This window comes from Chinchilla lanigera, unplaced genomic scaffold (assembly GCF_000276665.1).
Source record: "Chinchilla lanigera isolate Chin_1 unplaced genomic scaffold, ChiLan1.0 scaffold00005, whole genome shotgun sequence".
Lineage (NCBI taxonomy): Eukaryota > Metazoa > Chordata > Mammalia > Rodentia > Chinchillidae > Chinchilla > Chinchilla lanigera.
Window position 1 is genome coordinate 10,515,986 of NW_004955406.1, and position 18,382 is coordinate 10,534,367.

The 18,382-nt window shown below is 37.1% G+C and overlaps 1 protein-coding gene across 1 annotated transcript in view; it reads right to left on the reverse strand.

The window, feature by feature from the left end:
• Positions 1–11,196, reverse strand: part of Kmo (kynurenine 3-monooxygenase (kynurenine 3-hydroxylase)) — a 31,080-nt gene extending 19,884 nt beyond the window's left edge. Inside the window, 4 exon segments of the mRNA XM_005374821.2 lie at positions 326–415; positions 2,410–2,507; positions 2,793–2,862; positions 10,889–11,196. Of these exon segments, the coding sequence (XP_005374878.2) occupies positions 326–415; positions 2,410–2,507; positions 2,793–2,862; positions 10,889–10,942 (312 nt within the window). The 5' untranslated portion in view covers positions 10,943–11,196.
• Between the last annotated feature and the right edge of the window lie 7,186 nt (positions 11,197–18,382).

An 18,382-nucleotide genomic window follows, 5' to 3' on the forward strand; every position in this document is an offset into this window, starting at 1 on the left:
TTTCTCTAGTTAAAAAGGAACTGGGAGGAAAGTGCATCCCAAGCAGCTGGGCAGCAGGAGCAAGACACAGAGGCAAGAAATGGCTGCATAGTGAAAACAGTAATAATAACTAACTCTTTTTACTGTGTATTATGAGCTGAAGTCTCTTTTGAACATAGCCTGAGTTAACTTGCTGCTACTGCTTGTCCTTGAGGTCTACTCTGAGGCAGCCAATGTCAAAGGGAGGGCTACAGAGGAAGGGAGCCGCCCACAAGCAAACAGCAATTCCAGACATCAGATTTACTTATAATCAGCTCACAAACACTTATCTCCAAGGTAGACCTACCTGATACTTTGTTCCATAGGGAAGTGCAGATTTTTTTCCCGAAAGAGAATGAATCATTCTTCCTCTCAGAGGAACACCTTGGGAGACAATCTGAAACGAAACCAGAAAAAATTATTTCAATTGCTATAACCTGATGCTGTAAATGAAGACAGATAGTGGTTCTAAAATGTGATTTTTAGTAGGACAGGCGTTTGCTAAAGAATCTCTTATTTCATTGTCCTGTGCATGTCAGGCCTCATTTTTGCCACACAATATAAAATAATTTAGACCACCATTTTAGATCCCAAGTTGTACTGCTAGTGATACGGAGCAGAGGAGTCTGTCCAACACGTCTTCAGGTCAAAGTATCTGGTGGATGTGAAAACCTCTGGGAAATAGTTCAGTGTTGCTATACAGATTTTTAAAAACATAATCCTTGCATGTAATTGCTGTACTGCACATTTTTTTTTAATTTTAAAGAGAAAAGAACAAAAACAAAATAATAAGAACAAAGACAAGAACAAAACAACAAAAGCGATACAGAATTTCAAAACTCAATGATAGGAAATTAACAATGGTTGTTGTATTACATATTGTAATCTTCAAAGTCATCGCTCAGCTTACCAGACATGGGTAAGCAAGCACATCTTTGAGGCAGTTGTGAAACTGGTCTGTGACCATTACCTGCAATCTTGTAAATTCAGAGAGCTTGTCAGGCTTTATTTTTTTTAGCTTATTGTTTTCAGAGTGTTTAAGTTAAAATTTGTAACACCACTGAATAAATAAATAAAAGTAAATGTGATTTTCAAATATTTTCCAAAAAATTTTTAAAAATTGTAAAGGATCCTCTAAACTTAGTATGGTGAAAACACATGCAGTGAGAGTAGTATTTCTGACATTCTTAGGTTTTTTCTTGAGGTTAGATCTTGAAATTGATTTAATGTTTATCTAACCTAAAGCAGTTTTGAAAATTAGAGAAAATGGTTTATTGTTAGAGAGGGTAATTTTTCTCTGATTGACGAGAAGGGACACCGTGAGGAGTAAAACTGAGGACCCCTAAAATTCTGTGCAAACTCTTTTCTTACATAAACTTGCAGCTGTTTGGAGAACAGCAGGGGTGTAAGCAGCACTCATATTTACTAACATTATCAGTTCAAAGACACAGTGCTAAAATGAAGATGTAAAGTGCCCACAAAGCCCTAGGTTTGATCACCAACACCACAAAAAAACATGTTTTTTCAGCGAATGTAATATCAAGAAAATTATACTACTTTTGTTTACATTTCCAAGCTACATGGTTGTCCTATAACATTAAGCCCATCTGAGGAAAATTTACCCTAGGCACACAGTCTGTTATCCAAGCCTGAGGGGCTTGATGGTTTCAAAATTCAGAATTTTTCAAGTTTTAGGCAGAGAGTAGAGTACATAGATGGTAACAATCTCATAACACCAGGAGGTCTGGGGTACCACCTTCTAATCAAGAACAGTATTGCTGCAGTAAAACACAACTATACCAAATGGAATTTTGAAAAAATAGACTATAAAAAAAATAGTCTCATGTCAGTTCAAGTTTTGGTGCCAAATGAGTGATGAAAAGCTTTCTACATTCAGAGGACTTTTGGAGTAGAGGTGTGCATGCCTGTAATCCCAGTACTCAGGAGGCTGAGGCAGGAGGATCACTGTGAGTTCAAGGTCAGCCTGGGCTACAAAGTGAGCTCAAGTCCAGCCTCAGCTGCATAGCAAGACCCTGTCTCAAAGAGACCAAAAAAAAAAAAAGCAGGAAATACATCCACCGTTTCTCATTTTGGATGACCTCCTCTTTCCACAGGCAGAGGTCTGCCATCCCAGGAGAACCCAGAGTCAGAAGTTTCCTTCAGGTGGGGTTGTAGTCCCCAGCTCTTTGACCTCAAGTCTTCCTGGTGCAGTAGTCAAATATGCCTGCTCTTGTCAAATTTTGAATTTTGAAAGCCTTTGTGGGATGATTTTTTTGTGTGCAGAGGTCCTTAGCATTAAATGGTACTTTAAACCAAGATAAAATCTAGACCACAAAATTGTGAAAACCATCAGATATTATCCTCTATTAAGAAAATACATAAACAAGGTACCTGGTCCTCCAGGCCAATGGCTTTTAATGCTTGTCGTCCTCTATAAGAAAGGGCCAAGTTAATGCTTCTTCCATGTGCAGATTTAGCCACTCGGATATCTAAGATATTGGAAACGGGCTTCATGTTAGACACAACTCCTTATATTCTAATATAAGATGAGCGTATTACTGTATTTGAAAAGTTGTTGCATCAGAACTATATTGAGACTCATTAACTCTTCTAAAGAAAGCACTAATAGTAAATTAGCATAAAATTAATATGTAGATCATTGAGGTTTAAAAAAATCACTTTTTAAATTTCTTATTAAAATATTTTATTCAGAAAATCTAAGAAAGATGTCAAAAACTCAGAATTACATTTCACAATATTTATCATCGACTTACCTTCCCTAGCTTCATATAAATCCACTTGGAAGTTTCTTTTTGCAAGGAAGCATGCGTTTAATGCTCCAACCTAGGAATCAAAACAATGTTTTTCACATGCTCATCTGATTCCACACACAGAGGAATTCAAGGCAAAATTCAATATTGTCTGTGGTTGTACGTTACTAGTATCTTTTGTTACACTGATTTAGTCACTGCTGGAAAGTACCAGTTGTAAAAATAGTAAGGTTAATTTAAGACAAAGTGGTATAATTTTAGAAGTGGTTTTATTTTCTTGGTTTCTCTCCCTCACCCCTTGTATTATAGATTGAACACAGCAAAATTTTGCCTCTGAGCCATATCACCAGCCCTTTAAAAATTTTATTTTGAGACACTAACTCACTAAATTGTCCAGTCTGGCCTCAAATTTGGGATCCTCTTCCCCCAGACTGCCCAGTAGCTGAGACTGCAGGTGTGTGTCACTGCTCTCAGATTTCTCTTTTCAATTTCTTTATAGTGAGGTATAACTCTTTTGCAGAGAGAACGTAAAACATAGGTACCGTTTACAGAATAATTAAAGAATATTTAACTATTAAAGAATAATTAAATCTTTATAACATTATAACCCTGATAATCACTATTCAGGTCAAAAAATAAAACTGCCAGTTCATTTAAGCACTCCTACTTCCATCTAATTATAGAGACTACTCCTCACCTCAAATAAACATTATTGACTTTTGTGATAACCTATCCTTACTTAGTCATAGTTTTGCCACTTAGGTACATATCTCTAAGCAACATAATTCAAATTTGGTTGTTTTTGAACCATACATTATATATATATATATATAATTTTTTGTATCTTGCTTCTTTTTTTTGAGGGGGGTTACCAGGGATCAAACTCACGACCTTGAGCTTGCCAGGCAGGCACTTACGCCACTGAGCTATACCCCTAGCCCATGTATCTTGCTTCTTTACCACATTATATGTATGAGATTCATTCATATGATCACATGTAAACTTCAAGTCACCCATTTTTGTTATGATATGATTCTTCACTGTAGGAAATATCGCAGATTATCCCTTCTACTGCCTAAGAACGTTTGAGCTGCTCCTGGTGTGAGAATATGACTAACAACATATTTCAAAGTGCATTTTTGTACTTGTGTCCTTATACCTATGTGATGATTTTCTTTAGGGTTTTATATGTGTAAGTGGAATCTCTGGTCAAAGGTCTACGTGCTGTTCATCTTTACGCCACAAGGTTTCAGAATTCCCTACCCATGGTTTCTGAGGGTTCGTCTTCGCCAGTACTCGGTGTTCTCAAATTTTTTAATGCTGTGGAGGGAGAGCGGGTCAGGTAGAAGGAGTGTGGCTTTAAATTACATGTTCTGTTAGGTCCAGGGTTGGACAACTTTTCAAGCTATGTCACACCACACCACTGCTCTGCTGAAACTGCAGCTCCCTGCAATCCTAAACCTGGAGCCAGTAAAGAACTAAAAAAAAAAGGCAAAGTTTAGTATAACAAAAGATGATTTGGGAAAACAAGATGGAAAAGAAAGAGGATAGACAACTATCGAGAAGTGGTAGGCGACGTTAGAGCTGAACGCCCAGGAGCTTGTTCTTGGCTCCTTTTACTGGGGACTCATGTCTTTCCCGTTCCCCAGGTGCTAGCTGATAACTGATCTGTCCTATATTTCTTTTGGCCATTTTTTTGTCCTTTTGTAAAGCGAAGGGGGAGGGCCTATTAGGAAGGCAGCTTACTTAATGATTAAGCAAAGGGAACATCTAGTTGTGTGTATCTGGCGTAATATTATATTGATGTTAAAGTAAGAACCTACATACGTGTATGTATGCGCAGGTGTTTGTGTGCATGTGTGCCTGTGTGTCTTATCTACTAAATAAGAGTCGTTAGGAGGCTGTCTCTTATGCCCTTGCATTTTGTCAGGTGGGTGAGGGGAGCTGGCTTTCCTCCAAATTGTGTGGCCTGGCGCCTCTCTCAAATCTAGCTAGCTCTTCCCTCCTTTGTCTTTCTAATTATCCTAACCGCAGAGGCTACCTGTGAAGAAACTGCTTTTCGTAAGTTTCCTTATTAATCTTAACAAAGCTCAATGAGGCCTTTGTCCTATCTTTTCCCTACCGACCAGTCTGTGTCCCTATGCTCCTGATTACTGAAGAGCACTCTGTGACACACTGATTGGCCCTTTGGAGTCTCTTCTAGGCTTGGCAGGTACGATCCGATCCTCTCCAACACTTCTCACATGTTTGCAGTTGAGGTGCTTTTGTGGTTTCTCATAGCAAAGTAGGAAAAGAAGGAAGCTCAGATAGTGTACACACAATAGGATTAAATGCATTAGTCTATTAGTTCATGAAAATATTAAGTGCTAGAAAGGATAAGGACCAATGGGATCTCTTCTGTATTATTTATCTTGTCAACTTAAATATGTTCATATCCCACAAGCCAGAAATTCTTTATGCATCTAAACAAGAGATTATTCTGCGGGCCCCAGGGAGCATGTGCAAGAATGTTCAGAGAGGCCCCTTTCACAACTAGGTAAGCCAGAAAATATTCTGCATATGACTCAGATGGCCATTACTAAGGAAAAATAAATAAGCTGGGCAACTTCATATAATAAAATGCAATAATATGATTATACCAGCAACATCACAAGTGAAAAGCACCAAGTCCCAGTATAAGCAAAAGGAGGTAAGAGGAAACATGGTGTGCAACAATTCTAACCCCACCACAGACTTGGTTAAGGCACAGCTGGTTCCTGCCTGTAAATGGGGAAGCAGGTGGGGAGGAGGGGAGAAATTGGGCAAGATCTGACACCTGTGAGAAGATTTCCAAGATTTTTTTTTTTTTTTTTTGCTTTTTCTCCGGTACTGGGAACCGAACTCACGACCTTGCGCTTGCCAGGCAGGCGCTTTTGCCGCTGAGCTAAATCTCCAGCCCAAGATTTCCAAGATTTGACACTTATCAGCCAGATTTCATGAAGACAATTTCCACCCAAAATATGTACAGTTATGAAAAGTTTAGGTATGTGTTTAAAATACCAAATAAGGTACCAAGCCTTAAACTACTCTGATCACAAAATAATTTGCAAATTAAAAGTTCTCCTAACAATTGAATTAGCATGACTGTGTGTCAGATGAGCTCCAAGAAGTTTCCATGTTGCACAATTATAAACTTCACCAATTTATCATTTCCCATTTCTTGTCTTTCTTCTCTTCATACTTCCTTCTTTACAGGTCTTGTGCTTTGACCCCCATCTTAGTCTTATACTAATCCTCACCAATTAAAACATCATTTAAACATGTATTTTATGTAAATGTAGAGGCATGTTTCTCACGTGTTTAGCCGGTGGTTTTTTGTTGGCTCCTGTGTTACAACTCCAGCAGTGATTACTCAGCTATCCAATGATCATGAGAAATCTGCATGCTAGAGTTTGGATCTGGAATGCCTTCCAAGGGCCTGTGTGGTAAATTCTCTATCACTAGCATGAACTTATTGGAAGGTGATGGATATTTCAGAGGTGAGGCCTAGTGGCAGATCTTTAGGTCACTGGGAACGTGCCCTCAAAGGGGACTGTGGGACCCTAGCCACTTCCTTTTCCTCTTTTTGCTTCCAAGTTACCATGAGGTGAGTGGTTTTACTTTGCCATGCATTCTTACCGTAATGTGCTGCCCTAGCACAGGCCTAAAAGTAACAGAGCCACTCGTCTAAACGGGAACCTCCAAAACTGCAAGCCAAAATAAGTCTCTCTCTATAAGCTGATGCGTCTCAGATATTTGTTAGAGTGATAGAAAATGAACCAGTACATTATACCTTTAATTTATAAATGCTGATCCTTCTAGGAGGGAGGATCATGATTACAAATATCCATGTACTTTTTCCTCTTTATTTAATGTTTTATTTTTGTTTGTTTTTTCATATATTTTATTAGTACATGTTTGCGGTACATTTACTGTGGAGAGTTGGAACATGTACGGCATACATCTTAATTCTTTTTCCTCCTCTCTTTTTCCCTCTCTCCCTGTTCCCTCCACCTCTTGGTCCCCTTCCTATCTGAAAAAAGATCTCTCTACTTCCTATTATCTATCTTTTATTTTGATTTTTATTTATAGTTTTGGTTCATAAGAAAAACCATGTAATGTTTAAGCTTGTGTGTCTGATGTAGATGTTATAGTTTAAGCTAATCTGATAATGTAATGTTAAACACATGCTAAGTACTTTTGTCTCTGAAACATCAACTTTTCCCTCAGAATCACAAGAATTTTTCTGAATTTGTTATCAAGACTTTTAAAAAGCTTACTTATATCTCTAAAACAAATATTTAGCCATGGAACTATAATGTAGCCTATCAAGAATTTGATCTTTGGACATAATTAATATAATAATAAGAATCAAATTAACTCTATGTATAATGTAATAATCACATAAAAATGTCTTCCTACTTTGTTAGCAACTACTACATCCCTTAGAATTGCATATGTTGGACCATATACTATTTTGTTATTTAAACCTTACCCTGAACTCTCTGGTTGGTAATATCTGCACTTGAGAAGCAGTGATCTTCATCATTCCTAAATGCTAAGGTGAATTGCCTGCATACTTTCAGTGAGGGCTCTTAGTAAAACTTGTTTATAACTTTTTCCTAGCCTAAATCTTTCTCCTAATCGCCACCTCTGTCTATGGAACCTGTCTTCCTGCTTGCCTTACAGTCATCTCCATCTCAGTATATGCCATCCTCTACCCTCTTCTTTTCCTTCTCTTTTATTCTTTTTCCACAAACCTTCTCCTCTTTCTGAATTTCACATCTTGGATTCACCCACTAAAATAGCTTGGATAAAAAGAAACAGTCTTTTCCACCCAGAATTTATACTTAATTAGGCAACAAAGCCTATTATTTCTCCTGCATCTTTTTCAGAACAGATCTCTTCTTTCCCAGCCAGCTACTGGCTCATGGCCCCTATGCCTTTCATGGGCTCCACTGCGGCAGTTTCCTCTCTTTCCTCAGCCTCTGTCTGTTCAAACTACACTCTGCACTTGCGCTGATCATCTTTAGAACAGAATTTAGATGGTACATTTTCATCTTAATGTATTTCATTGATTCTTCTTAAGTCTTCAGGACAAAGTCCCAAATTTTCACCATGACAGAATAAGTTCCTGCATGCCACCCTAACCTCTTTCTCCAGCTCATTTTTTTTTGCTAGTCTCATAAACTATCTGTAATAAGAATACCTAAATTACTTCATATTTCCTGAGTATATTCATTATTATCATATACTGTAAATTTACTTTCATGAATTCTTTAAAAAATGAAGTGTACTAAGAATATATTTCTCTCAGAAAGTATCTTAAAAATAATAATTGCATTATATTTAATTGCATGCAATGTACTTATGTTTGTATATTCAAGTCATTTTTAGCATTATATACAATCATGTGGTACACATTCTCAGGTTGACTTCCACCAACTTAGATTGCCATAAACAGTAGAGCGTGAGTGCTCTCTTAGAGTGAACAGAGGAATGGAAGGATGAGTGGGTGAATATGGGCAGAAGGGCAAATCATCTGACAGTGTTTTAAGGGAGAATGGGCCAAATAAAAATGAAGGAAAAACATACTTTCTGCAGGCAGTTAGCATGCTTTGGACTGCCTGAAGTTGTTGGTTCCATCCCAGATACTTCTCAACCAGGCAGCAAATGAAGAAAACTCTGAGAAGTGAGTTCTCTGAATATAGATGAGAGTGAGATTTCTGAGGTACTTCAGGGATTGCTACCAGGTTAGCAAAAATATGTTGGAATATTAGACAAGGATGCTAGAGAAATATAGACACATAAAGCCCAAGGCTAAAAGAAAGTCTGATGAGAGAAATTGGAGCGCAAGCAAAAGTACAAAAGAAATTGAGGAAGAGTAACAGAGTGAGATCAAACTGGTCCCTTGACATTGAGCAAAGGCAGAATGACTTCCATGGCCACACAAAAGTCCATTCTCCCTCCATTTTTAGAAGGTTTTAGACAAAGGGAGTTAATGAGGGCTTTTCACATGGAAGAAGGTTCAGAGCCTAAAGAAAAGAAAACAAGAGTAAAGATTTAATACTAATAAAATGAAATAATAAGAAAGGCCAGCAGTAATTATGTCCTTTCTAGGGTGAATCTCATAAACATTTGCCGAAAAAAAAAAAAAAAATACTGGAACCAAATGACATGCTACAGAGACCTCAACCCAAGATTCTAAGATATTTGCTGCTTTATATGGGTGGAGGATATTTACTTTGGAGGAAGTGAAAATTTGATTTCTGTTTTTAGAAAGGTCTAGGTTGAGAACAAAGCTAGAGGCCTGTGAATGAGAAAGTGCAAAAAGAAAGCAGAATTGTACAATTACAGGACTCAGGGATCTAGTTTTAGAACAAGAGGTAAAAATTGAGACCCACAGAGAGTAACGTTTCTGAGCTTCCGGCCTTCTGTGGACTTTCCTCCACCCGCCTCCATGCTGTCCAATGCTGCTCTCTAAGTGATGGGAAGAGCGAGCGGTGAGGTGGGACGATCCTCAGCAGACAGGACAGAAACACCACCCGGCACCACATTGGCATCAGTGCCATCAAGAGCCCATAAATCCATGACTCAATCAACATCATTTGGAGTTGTGAGGCACAAACTCTCAGAATCAGAGCTGTGCTATTTTGAAGGCACGGGCATTAAGTGATTCTGTGATGAAGAATTCAGGTGTTTCTTAGGGAGAAATCCCCGGGTAATTTTACATTTTGCCTATCTTCCCAAATCAGTCACATTTTTGTTATCTCTGCCTTGGATTTCTAGGATATTTTATGAGATATTGCTGCCACCTTTCCTGAATGCATGAATTCTCCTTTAAGCAATATTTTGCTAGGGAGGAATTGGATGGAAGCCTGGTATGAAGCAATGACAACATACATCATATCGGGTGACCAGCATAGCATTTGACAACACGCCTTAGCATTTTGAAATTTATAATCAGATATCTTAAAGAAACTGTCCTAGCACTTTGGGGAGAAGACAAAACAGAAGACAGTACAAAAGATAACCAGCATATTATATATTAACTCTATGTAATATTAAATAATTCAGAAATACTTGCATGGCAATATAGATGTCTTCCACAGACTAGCATTAGGTTCTAATTCAATTTTATTGAAGAAGTAAATCAGTAAACAAATGAATACCTGTGAGTTAAAACCCTGCAAATGATTTAACCAAAGCCTAAAAACAAGTGATTAGATTAACTATGTTTATCCTAAAAAAAAGGAGTTCTGCTGAGAGGAGGAGAAGCATAGTTTACTGGAGGCAGTACCATGCTCAGTAGAGAACTAGCTTTGGGGTCCTAATTACGGAAAGAAGTGGCACCTTGGGTGTGGGGCAAATCCCAGCACTTTTATCTGCTCAGGTAGGAAGTGAGGGTCTTGCTCCACCGTCCCGGATACAGCATTAGAACAGTAAAACAATGCAGGCAACCAAGTAACTATTATTCCCAGCTACGCAAATAACTACCGAACATCCGACATGACTTTTTTTTTTTTTTTTTTGGTTTTTCTCCAGTACTGGGAACCGAACTCACGACCTTGCGCTTGCCAGTCAGGCGCTTTGCCACTGAGCTAAATCCCCAGCCCGACTTTTTACTTTAGCTTCACGTTTTGGGACCCTTTTTGGTCAGATCATCTTTTATCGTGACCATTTTATTCTCATTGGACGGTATTAAGCTGACCTATTAACTAAAGTGAGACCAATGTTCTGATTAAAATGACTTAAAGACTAATATCTAATTTTAAAAACATAGCTGATTTGAAGACAAAATAAAGTTGAGGTTATTTTATTTTGAGTTTTTAAGAAATACTAAACCAAAAAGATGAAGGAAAACAGACATCTTTGTATTTAATTTACATTAAAAAATCTTTCTTGGCAAAGAACAAATTAAAACTAATTTAAAATAGTATTATTTAAAATAGTTGTATCTGATCATTGGAAAAATCTTCACAAGATCTAGCAAGTTGTACAACTGACAAATAATAGTAATCAAGCACACTAGGAATCAATATAATCCCATCAGCCCTAATTATACATCCAGATATTCTTACCAAGCCACCGCCAATGACCGCTACTTTTGTCCTGTGATTGTCAGCTGAGTCCATAGCTGCAGAGTGCTTTCTGCAGTCGGTGCTTCTGTCACGAAGGGCTCACTCGCTCCTCTGCACTGATTTCTTCCCGGCTATATACTACCCAAAGGCTTTGTGAGACAGCCTCAGTGTTTGGCCAGGGCTAACTTCCCTTGGTAATATTTTACTCATCACTAGTCCAAAGTACAATCAATTCAGCTTTTTTTTTAAAAAGAGAATTCACTGCAATAACAAAATTTTGAAAAGTACAGCCAAAGGAAGATACTAAGCAGTCTTAGTGGTTTTTCTTCTCGTTTTTACATTTTCCTGAGTAAGGTACTTCCCCTTTTTAAAGTATTGGTTAATAGAAAATTTAAAATCTAGCTTGTACATTACCGCTAGGGGAAATGGTTAGTAACATGATTCTATAAACTAATTTCTAGCTTTATATTATCTATTCTCTTTTTTTTTTCTTTTTATTTAAAATGTGTATTATTTTTTTCTTGTGCATACTTGCAAGTGGCAATTTTTCCTGGAACATTATGTGGTATAAAAGAACATAAATAAATGCGCCTTTTCATTTTCTGGTGAAAGGATTCAGCATGACTTTACACTGGCTAGGAACTAGAATTAAACAACATCCAGTAGTGACCTCTTGTGGACAAGCATGGTTAGAGTTGCTAGAAAACTTAGGTATTTTTATGTACTTATTTTGAATAGGTAATATATTCACATAGTATGAAATTCAAGACAAAAAAGGATGTGTGGTGAATAGTAATTCTTCTCTTAATCCTGTCTCTCTGGCAATCTATTTTGTCTGCTCATAGATAAACCTCGGGTTTGGGTGGGCAGTTTACCTTATTCTTCTACACATTTACTATATCCCTCCTTCTCCTTGTCTCTGCCTTGTCCTTCCTTAATTTCCCTTCCTCCCTCCTCTCTTTCTCTCTCACATGCTTGTGTTCTCCCTCCTTTTCTTCTTTTCTTTTAAAATAAATTATAGTGAGTTTTACAGCCCTTTCCACATCCTATTTTTTTTCCCATTTGCAACATACAGTTCAAGAGTTCTTTACTATCTTTATATAGAAAATTACGTCTTTTAAAAAGTTGTTTAAAGTTATGGACTATTACAAAAATACACAGAGGACAAATGTAGAGTATTATTATTATAACTTCCTGCAAAACAAACACCTGTCACTCAGGTCCAGAAAGAACAGTGCTAGAATCCAGTCCTTTGCCCATCAGTCCTTTATAGAAATAACCAACATCCCAACTTTATCACTTCCTTGCTTTCATTTATGACTGTGCCACCATGCATGTGTTTCTAAAACAGTTTTGTCTTTTTTGAACTTTGATATAAATGAATTCATAGTGATTTTTTGAGAACGTGCTTCTTTTTCTTAATATTATGCTTTTTCAGACCCAACTGTACCATTGCATGTGTGCTAGTTGATTTACTTCCATTATCATAATTTTCTCTTCTATTCTACTTTTGGTGGGTACTTGAGTGCCTCCAATTTTTTAAATAATGCAAATAATTCTGCTTTTATGAATACTCTTGTATATACAATGTAACACACTTAGAGTATTTCAGGGATTTATAGGCTAAATATTTATGCATATTTTAACCTTCCTATGTGAGCCAAAATTACATCCAAAGTTGTGTACTAAATTTTACTTGACACCGTGTACAGCAGTTTATTTTTTGTCACATCCTTACCAACCTGTGTACTGGAATTTTTAGTTTTTACCAGGTTGATAAGTGTGAACTGTATCTCACTGACCTTTTAAATTGTGGTTCTTTGAGGATCAATTTAAGTTGAGTTCTTCACCCTTGCTGCAAATTGCTTTTCTTCTTTTGAAGACATTGATAATTTGGGGGGGGGATGTGCTTTTTTCTGTTCTCATTGAATATGAGCTTTATTATTTATATATGCTGCAAACAACTTCTTAAATGCTGTGATTTGCTTTTTTGCTTTCTTAGTGGTATATTTTGATGAAAGATATTCTTACTTTTTAAATATTCAAGTTTATTGATTTTTTTTCCTCTGTGGTTAGAATTTTACATCATGTTTTATAATTTTTTCTATAATCGTGAGATCATGAAGATATTCTTCCATGGTGTCTTCTAAAAGATTTTAAATTTACCTTTCATTTCTAGGACTACCATCAACACAGGGTTAGTTTCCGTGCCTGCTATGATACATATGCCAGAAACTGATTTCTCTTACAGATGAATACCAAATATTCCCAGTACTAAATGAAAAGGCCTCCTATTTCCCACAACTGTCTTTGCTGTAGTGTTTTTCCCCAACTACTTTGTCATAGATCACTGTCCAAGTTTCTAATCTATTTCATTTCAGCTAGTCTGCACTTGCCTGTACCAACATTAATTCCAAAACAATGCAAGTTACCTTAGGTTTAGAATAGCCTTTGATACATTGGTCAAGTTGCCCACTTTGTTCTTCTTCAAAACTTTCATCACTAGTCTCAGAGATTTGCATTTCAATCTAAATTTTAAAATCAGCTCAATTCCATGGGGAAAAATAATAAAACCAAGAAGCAAACATACTTTTTGGACTTTTTTTACTCTGATTGCTCTGAAGTTATCTCTCTACCTGGAAAGAATAAAATAAATAAACTTATTTTTTCATTTTTTTTGAGACAGGGTCACACTATGCAGTTCAGACTGGTTTTGAACTCACTTTGTAGCCCAGGCTGGCCTTGAACTCACAATGATCCTCCTGCCTCAGCCTCCGAGGGCTAGAATTACAGGTGTGTGTCACCACACTCGGCCCAATAAATAAACTTTTAATCCATGAACATGCTATACACTACTGTTGAAAAAAAAGAAGCATTTTCCTTATCCCCAGAAATAAATTGACCTTAAAGTTTAGTTGTTTGATATTAATATTAGTTTTTATATTTGGTTACCATTTACATATTATACATTTTCCAACCTTTTGATTTCGATTATCTTGTATACTTAGGTTTTAGTTCTTTATTTTTTGGTGCTGGATTTTGGTTTTTCTTTTTTCCTTTTTTTTTTTTCCAGGACCGGGAATCAAACTCATAACCTTGCGCTTGCCAGGCAGGCGCTGTGCTGCTGAGCTAAATCCCCAGCCCCGGTGCTGGATTTTGAACCAAGGACTTTGTTCATGTTATGCATGAGATGTACCACTGAACTACAAACCCAGCCCCTACACTTAGGTTTTAAGCATGGCCTTTGTAAACACCATATATGTGAATATCTTTAAAATCAATATATTTTTGGACTGCCCTTCACTGATCAAACATTTCTGGTAATTTCTGTCAAATAAAAATATTATAGTGTGTCTTCATTCCCTTTATTCATCGGATCTGGCACCACACAATTTATGGTTCTTTCTTAAACTAAACATAACCATAAAAGGTGAATGTTTTGAACCCATTCAGCACATCAAGGCAGCCTTAACAGTCCAACTAAGACACTCAGGAAAGAGGACTTCCAGATCTGCTTCAGAGAGTGGCAACAGTGATGGGATAGGCCAGCTGTGATGGTGCAGGGTCTGTAATCCCAGCACTCTGATGCTGAGGCAGGAGGATCACTGTGAATTTGAGGCCAGCCCGAGCTACAAAGTGAATTCAAAGCCAGCCTGAACTGCATAGTGAAACCCTATCTCAAAAAAAAAAAAAAAAAAAAAATTATGATGGGGTAAGTGTGCTGGAAGCAAGGGAGAAATATTTTGAGGGGGAGTTAATGTGTCTTTTACTGCAATAAATTTTTAATAATTAAAACACTATTTTGCACCTATTTTGCAATTATACACTGTATATCTTTTATCTTTTTACCTGTATTTTTTATCTTTTATTCTTTTCTGTTTTCATTTTGGCAATTTACTTTTAGTGTATTATTCAGTTTACTTACTCTTCTCTGCTGTGTCTTATCAGCTGATAAATTCATCCACTGCATTCCTATTTTTTTTTCCATGCTGGGGATCAAACCTAAGGCCTGTGTAGGCTAGCTAATCACTCTACCAGACAGATATAGCCCCTCGCTCCTGTTCTGAATTTTATTGTAATTTTTAGTTCTGGAATTTCTATTTGATTCTTTTTCATGTATAATGAAGTACTTATAGTTTCCAGTAGCCTTGCCAAAATGCTTGATTTTGTGTCCTACTACTTAATGTAAGTATGATTGTTTTGTGGTCTGCCTGTTAATTCCTCTTGTGGGTTTGTCTTGACATTTATTTATTTATTGTAGGTACTCATGTCATCTAATTTCCATGTGAACATTTTAAACTGAGTGCTTAGAATTATATTGGGAAAAATCTCTAAGTAGTTTGAAGCTTAAATATCCTTTGCTAAGTGCATGTGATGACAGCACTTACTTGGTGAGCAACATTGTCTCTAGAATGGCTGTTCCCTTGGTATCTACACGGCCTATTTGAGACTAAACTAGTGATCGTCATTCATACTGTTTGGTCTTTCAGCTTAGAAGCTCAAAACCTTTTTTCTTCCCCCTGCAACTGTTAACATGCTGATGTTGAATGTTATTCATCTGTCAAACTTTCTTGGCAGTACTGCAGTTGGCAGTTTGAGCGCAGATAGTAGTCTTTTTTTTGATAATCCAAATCTAAATTAAATTTAGGCTGATACAGTAGCTACATCAATGCTGGAATAATTTGGAATTGATGTTCTTTGGTTTGGTAAAAGAGAAGACACTTAACTTTTTGTATAGGATTAGCCAAGAGAAAACAGATCCGGGTAGAATGACAAAGTTGATGACTTTTACAAGTTCAAAGATATAATGATGTGCCCAGAAAGACAAAGGGCAGCGCATGTTAGAACATAGTTTAATAATTAAAAGTTTGACCATGGCTCCTTATTCCTCTGTTCTTCCTAAAAAAAAGAAATCAGGTCGAGAACATTGCGTTCGAGGAACCTCAAGCAGGTTCATGATTGCTGCCCCTTCTTTGTCTAGGGAGCTCTCTTGAAAGACTAAAGAACTGATGGTCTAATTCTCCCATCCTCAGAGCTGGAAGAGCTGGGGGCTGTGGGACAGGTTAGGAATTCAGAGGGTTAGCTTGTGTCAATAACAAGAATCTACTGGATCTCAGTTATTTGCTAATCCCTTAACAGCTGTGTTTTTAGGACAGAATGACTTCAAGAGGAACTTACTTTATGCCAGGCACTGAATAGTTATGCTTCTGTCTGTGTATACTTGTACAGTTTTTCATTTAACAAACCAGCATTATTGGAAATAATAAAAGTTTACCAAAAATAGTAATTTAGCAAAAGATCCAATAATATGATGTTTACTATGTTGTTTTTGTCATTCTTACACTGTTGAAGTTGACAGCATGTTGTCTCACTTTATTTGATGAACTCAGCTTACTCAATCAGTGTTTACTCAGCTAGGCATGTAAGTGCGTGGTGCTGGCAGCTCTCCCCAGCGTTCCTCCATCTGTGCGGGGTTGACTCTTACTGTCTAGACGATAGCTCAAGTACAATACCCTTAGCACGATTACCTTATCTACAAGAAGTGATGCCTCCATCACACTTATTTCTTTTTTTGTTTTCTCCGGTACCGGGAACCGAACTCACGACCTTGCGCTTGCCAGGCGGGCGCTTTGCCGCTGAGCTAAATCCCCAGCCCCTCATCATACTTATTTCATGCCTCTTCCTCTGTCTTTTACGTGGGGAATGAGGGCAGAATTTTGTGAACTTTTTTGGTTGGTAATTTTCATGGTTTGCAAAGTTTGAACAGGCTCACTGTCTTACAAATCAAAATGTTCTACAAGACATCCAATATAAACAGTAATGCCTTCTGTACTTTCCTGCCATTTATCCTTGCAAAGGTAACCCTTCTAACTGCTAGTACTAAGTGAGATAAAAATATGGTGGCTATTTAAAAATTGATTGCAGTAACAGACATTGCAGTTAATCCCCCTCAGTATATTCCCTTTGCTTCAAATACATTCACCCCATCGTTCTTGTGCCTTTGTGACACAGTTCCGGAGTCCTCTTTTGTGTCTGGCTGTGCTGTCTTGGCCTCCTTGATGTTTTCAGTGTCCTGAACCATGGTCATTTTGATTTTAGGGAAGAGTCTGTGTAGCATGGTGCCAGATCCAGTGTATAAATGGATGAGGACTCATGGTAACAGTTTCATTGGACTTGATTGGAATTGATCATCGGATAAGTGTGTTTGAGGCTAGGGAGAGTATATTGAGGGAGACTGAAGGCAATGTGTCTTTTACTAGAATAACTTAAAAAATTAATATTATTGTTATTGTAAGATCATACTTTATCTCTAAATGTTACTTTTGGGTTTTTCTTTTTTTTTTTTTTTTATTTTAGGCATTAACTGGATCATGACTTTTTATTACCTAACTGAATAATAATATTGTTTCATTATTGCCCATTCTTTCAATAGTTATATCATAATTTTGGTTAGGTCAATATTCAATTTTTTTTATAACTATGGCTCTTCAAATTCAGTAATGACTATTTGTCTTTCCCGCAAAAATACAACTATTTTTGTTTCTCAATTTAATATTTGTTGTAGTCTTTCCCTTTGGTTACACTTCTAAGACCGATCTTAAACTCAATTCTCAAACTGTTCCGCAATAGCAGAAATCTCAATACCTTCATTAGACATTTTTATTTTCTTGAAGAACTATCTTCTGGAGACTCTGGCCTGCTTCCCTCCGGAAGCTGGAGATTGATCACAGTGTGGGCAGGAGCAAGGCCAGCCTGAAGTATACAGAGTGCCTGAGGCAAGCCACATGGGTAAGCTATTAGGCAGAGGGGTTTCACATGACATTCGACCTCCCAAGTACATAAATAAACTCGCTGTAGCCACTGGGGTCCTCCTTCCTGCCCCTCCTCCTCCTTCTTCTTTCCTTCTTCTCCCATCAGGAGAGAGGGCTCTATCTGGCCTCAGTTTTGTGTATTCTGACTCTTGTCTTTTTTTTCCATCCTCTCACTGTCCTCACTCTGGGAACTTAGAGTGCTGCATGGGAAGTGGCAAGTATTAAAAGAAGTCATACATACAATGTGTTTAGAAAAATTTCTGGAACATAATACGTGTCATACGTGATTTTTAAAGGTATTAAAACAACTCACTGATATAAAAGGCAGTGTGGTAGAAACTGGAGATATGCTAAAAACAAAAATAATAAAGTAAAATGGGACCTCTACATCAGACAAACAATAATCAATATAAACTGGCATAGAAATATATTTTCAAAAGAGTTTAAAATGATAAGCAACAACAGGTATAAAGATTTTACACAATGAAGAGAGATATTCTATGAAGGAAATCATGTTCATTAAAGCACTGTGAAACTGGATAAGTAAAATGTTTTACATTCATGTGAACTATGACTAAATTAAAAAGATCGTGGTTATATCTCACAAACAGAGTTCAGTTGAAGAAGAGTAAAATTCAAGAATTTAAAACTATTGTTTGCCTACCAGGGAATAAACAAAGAA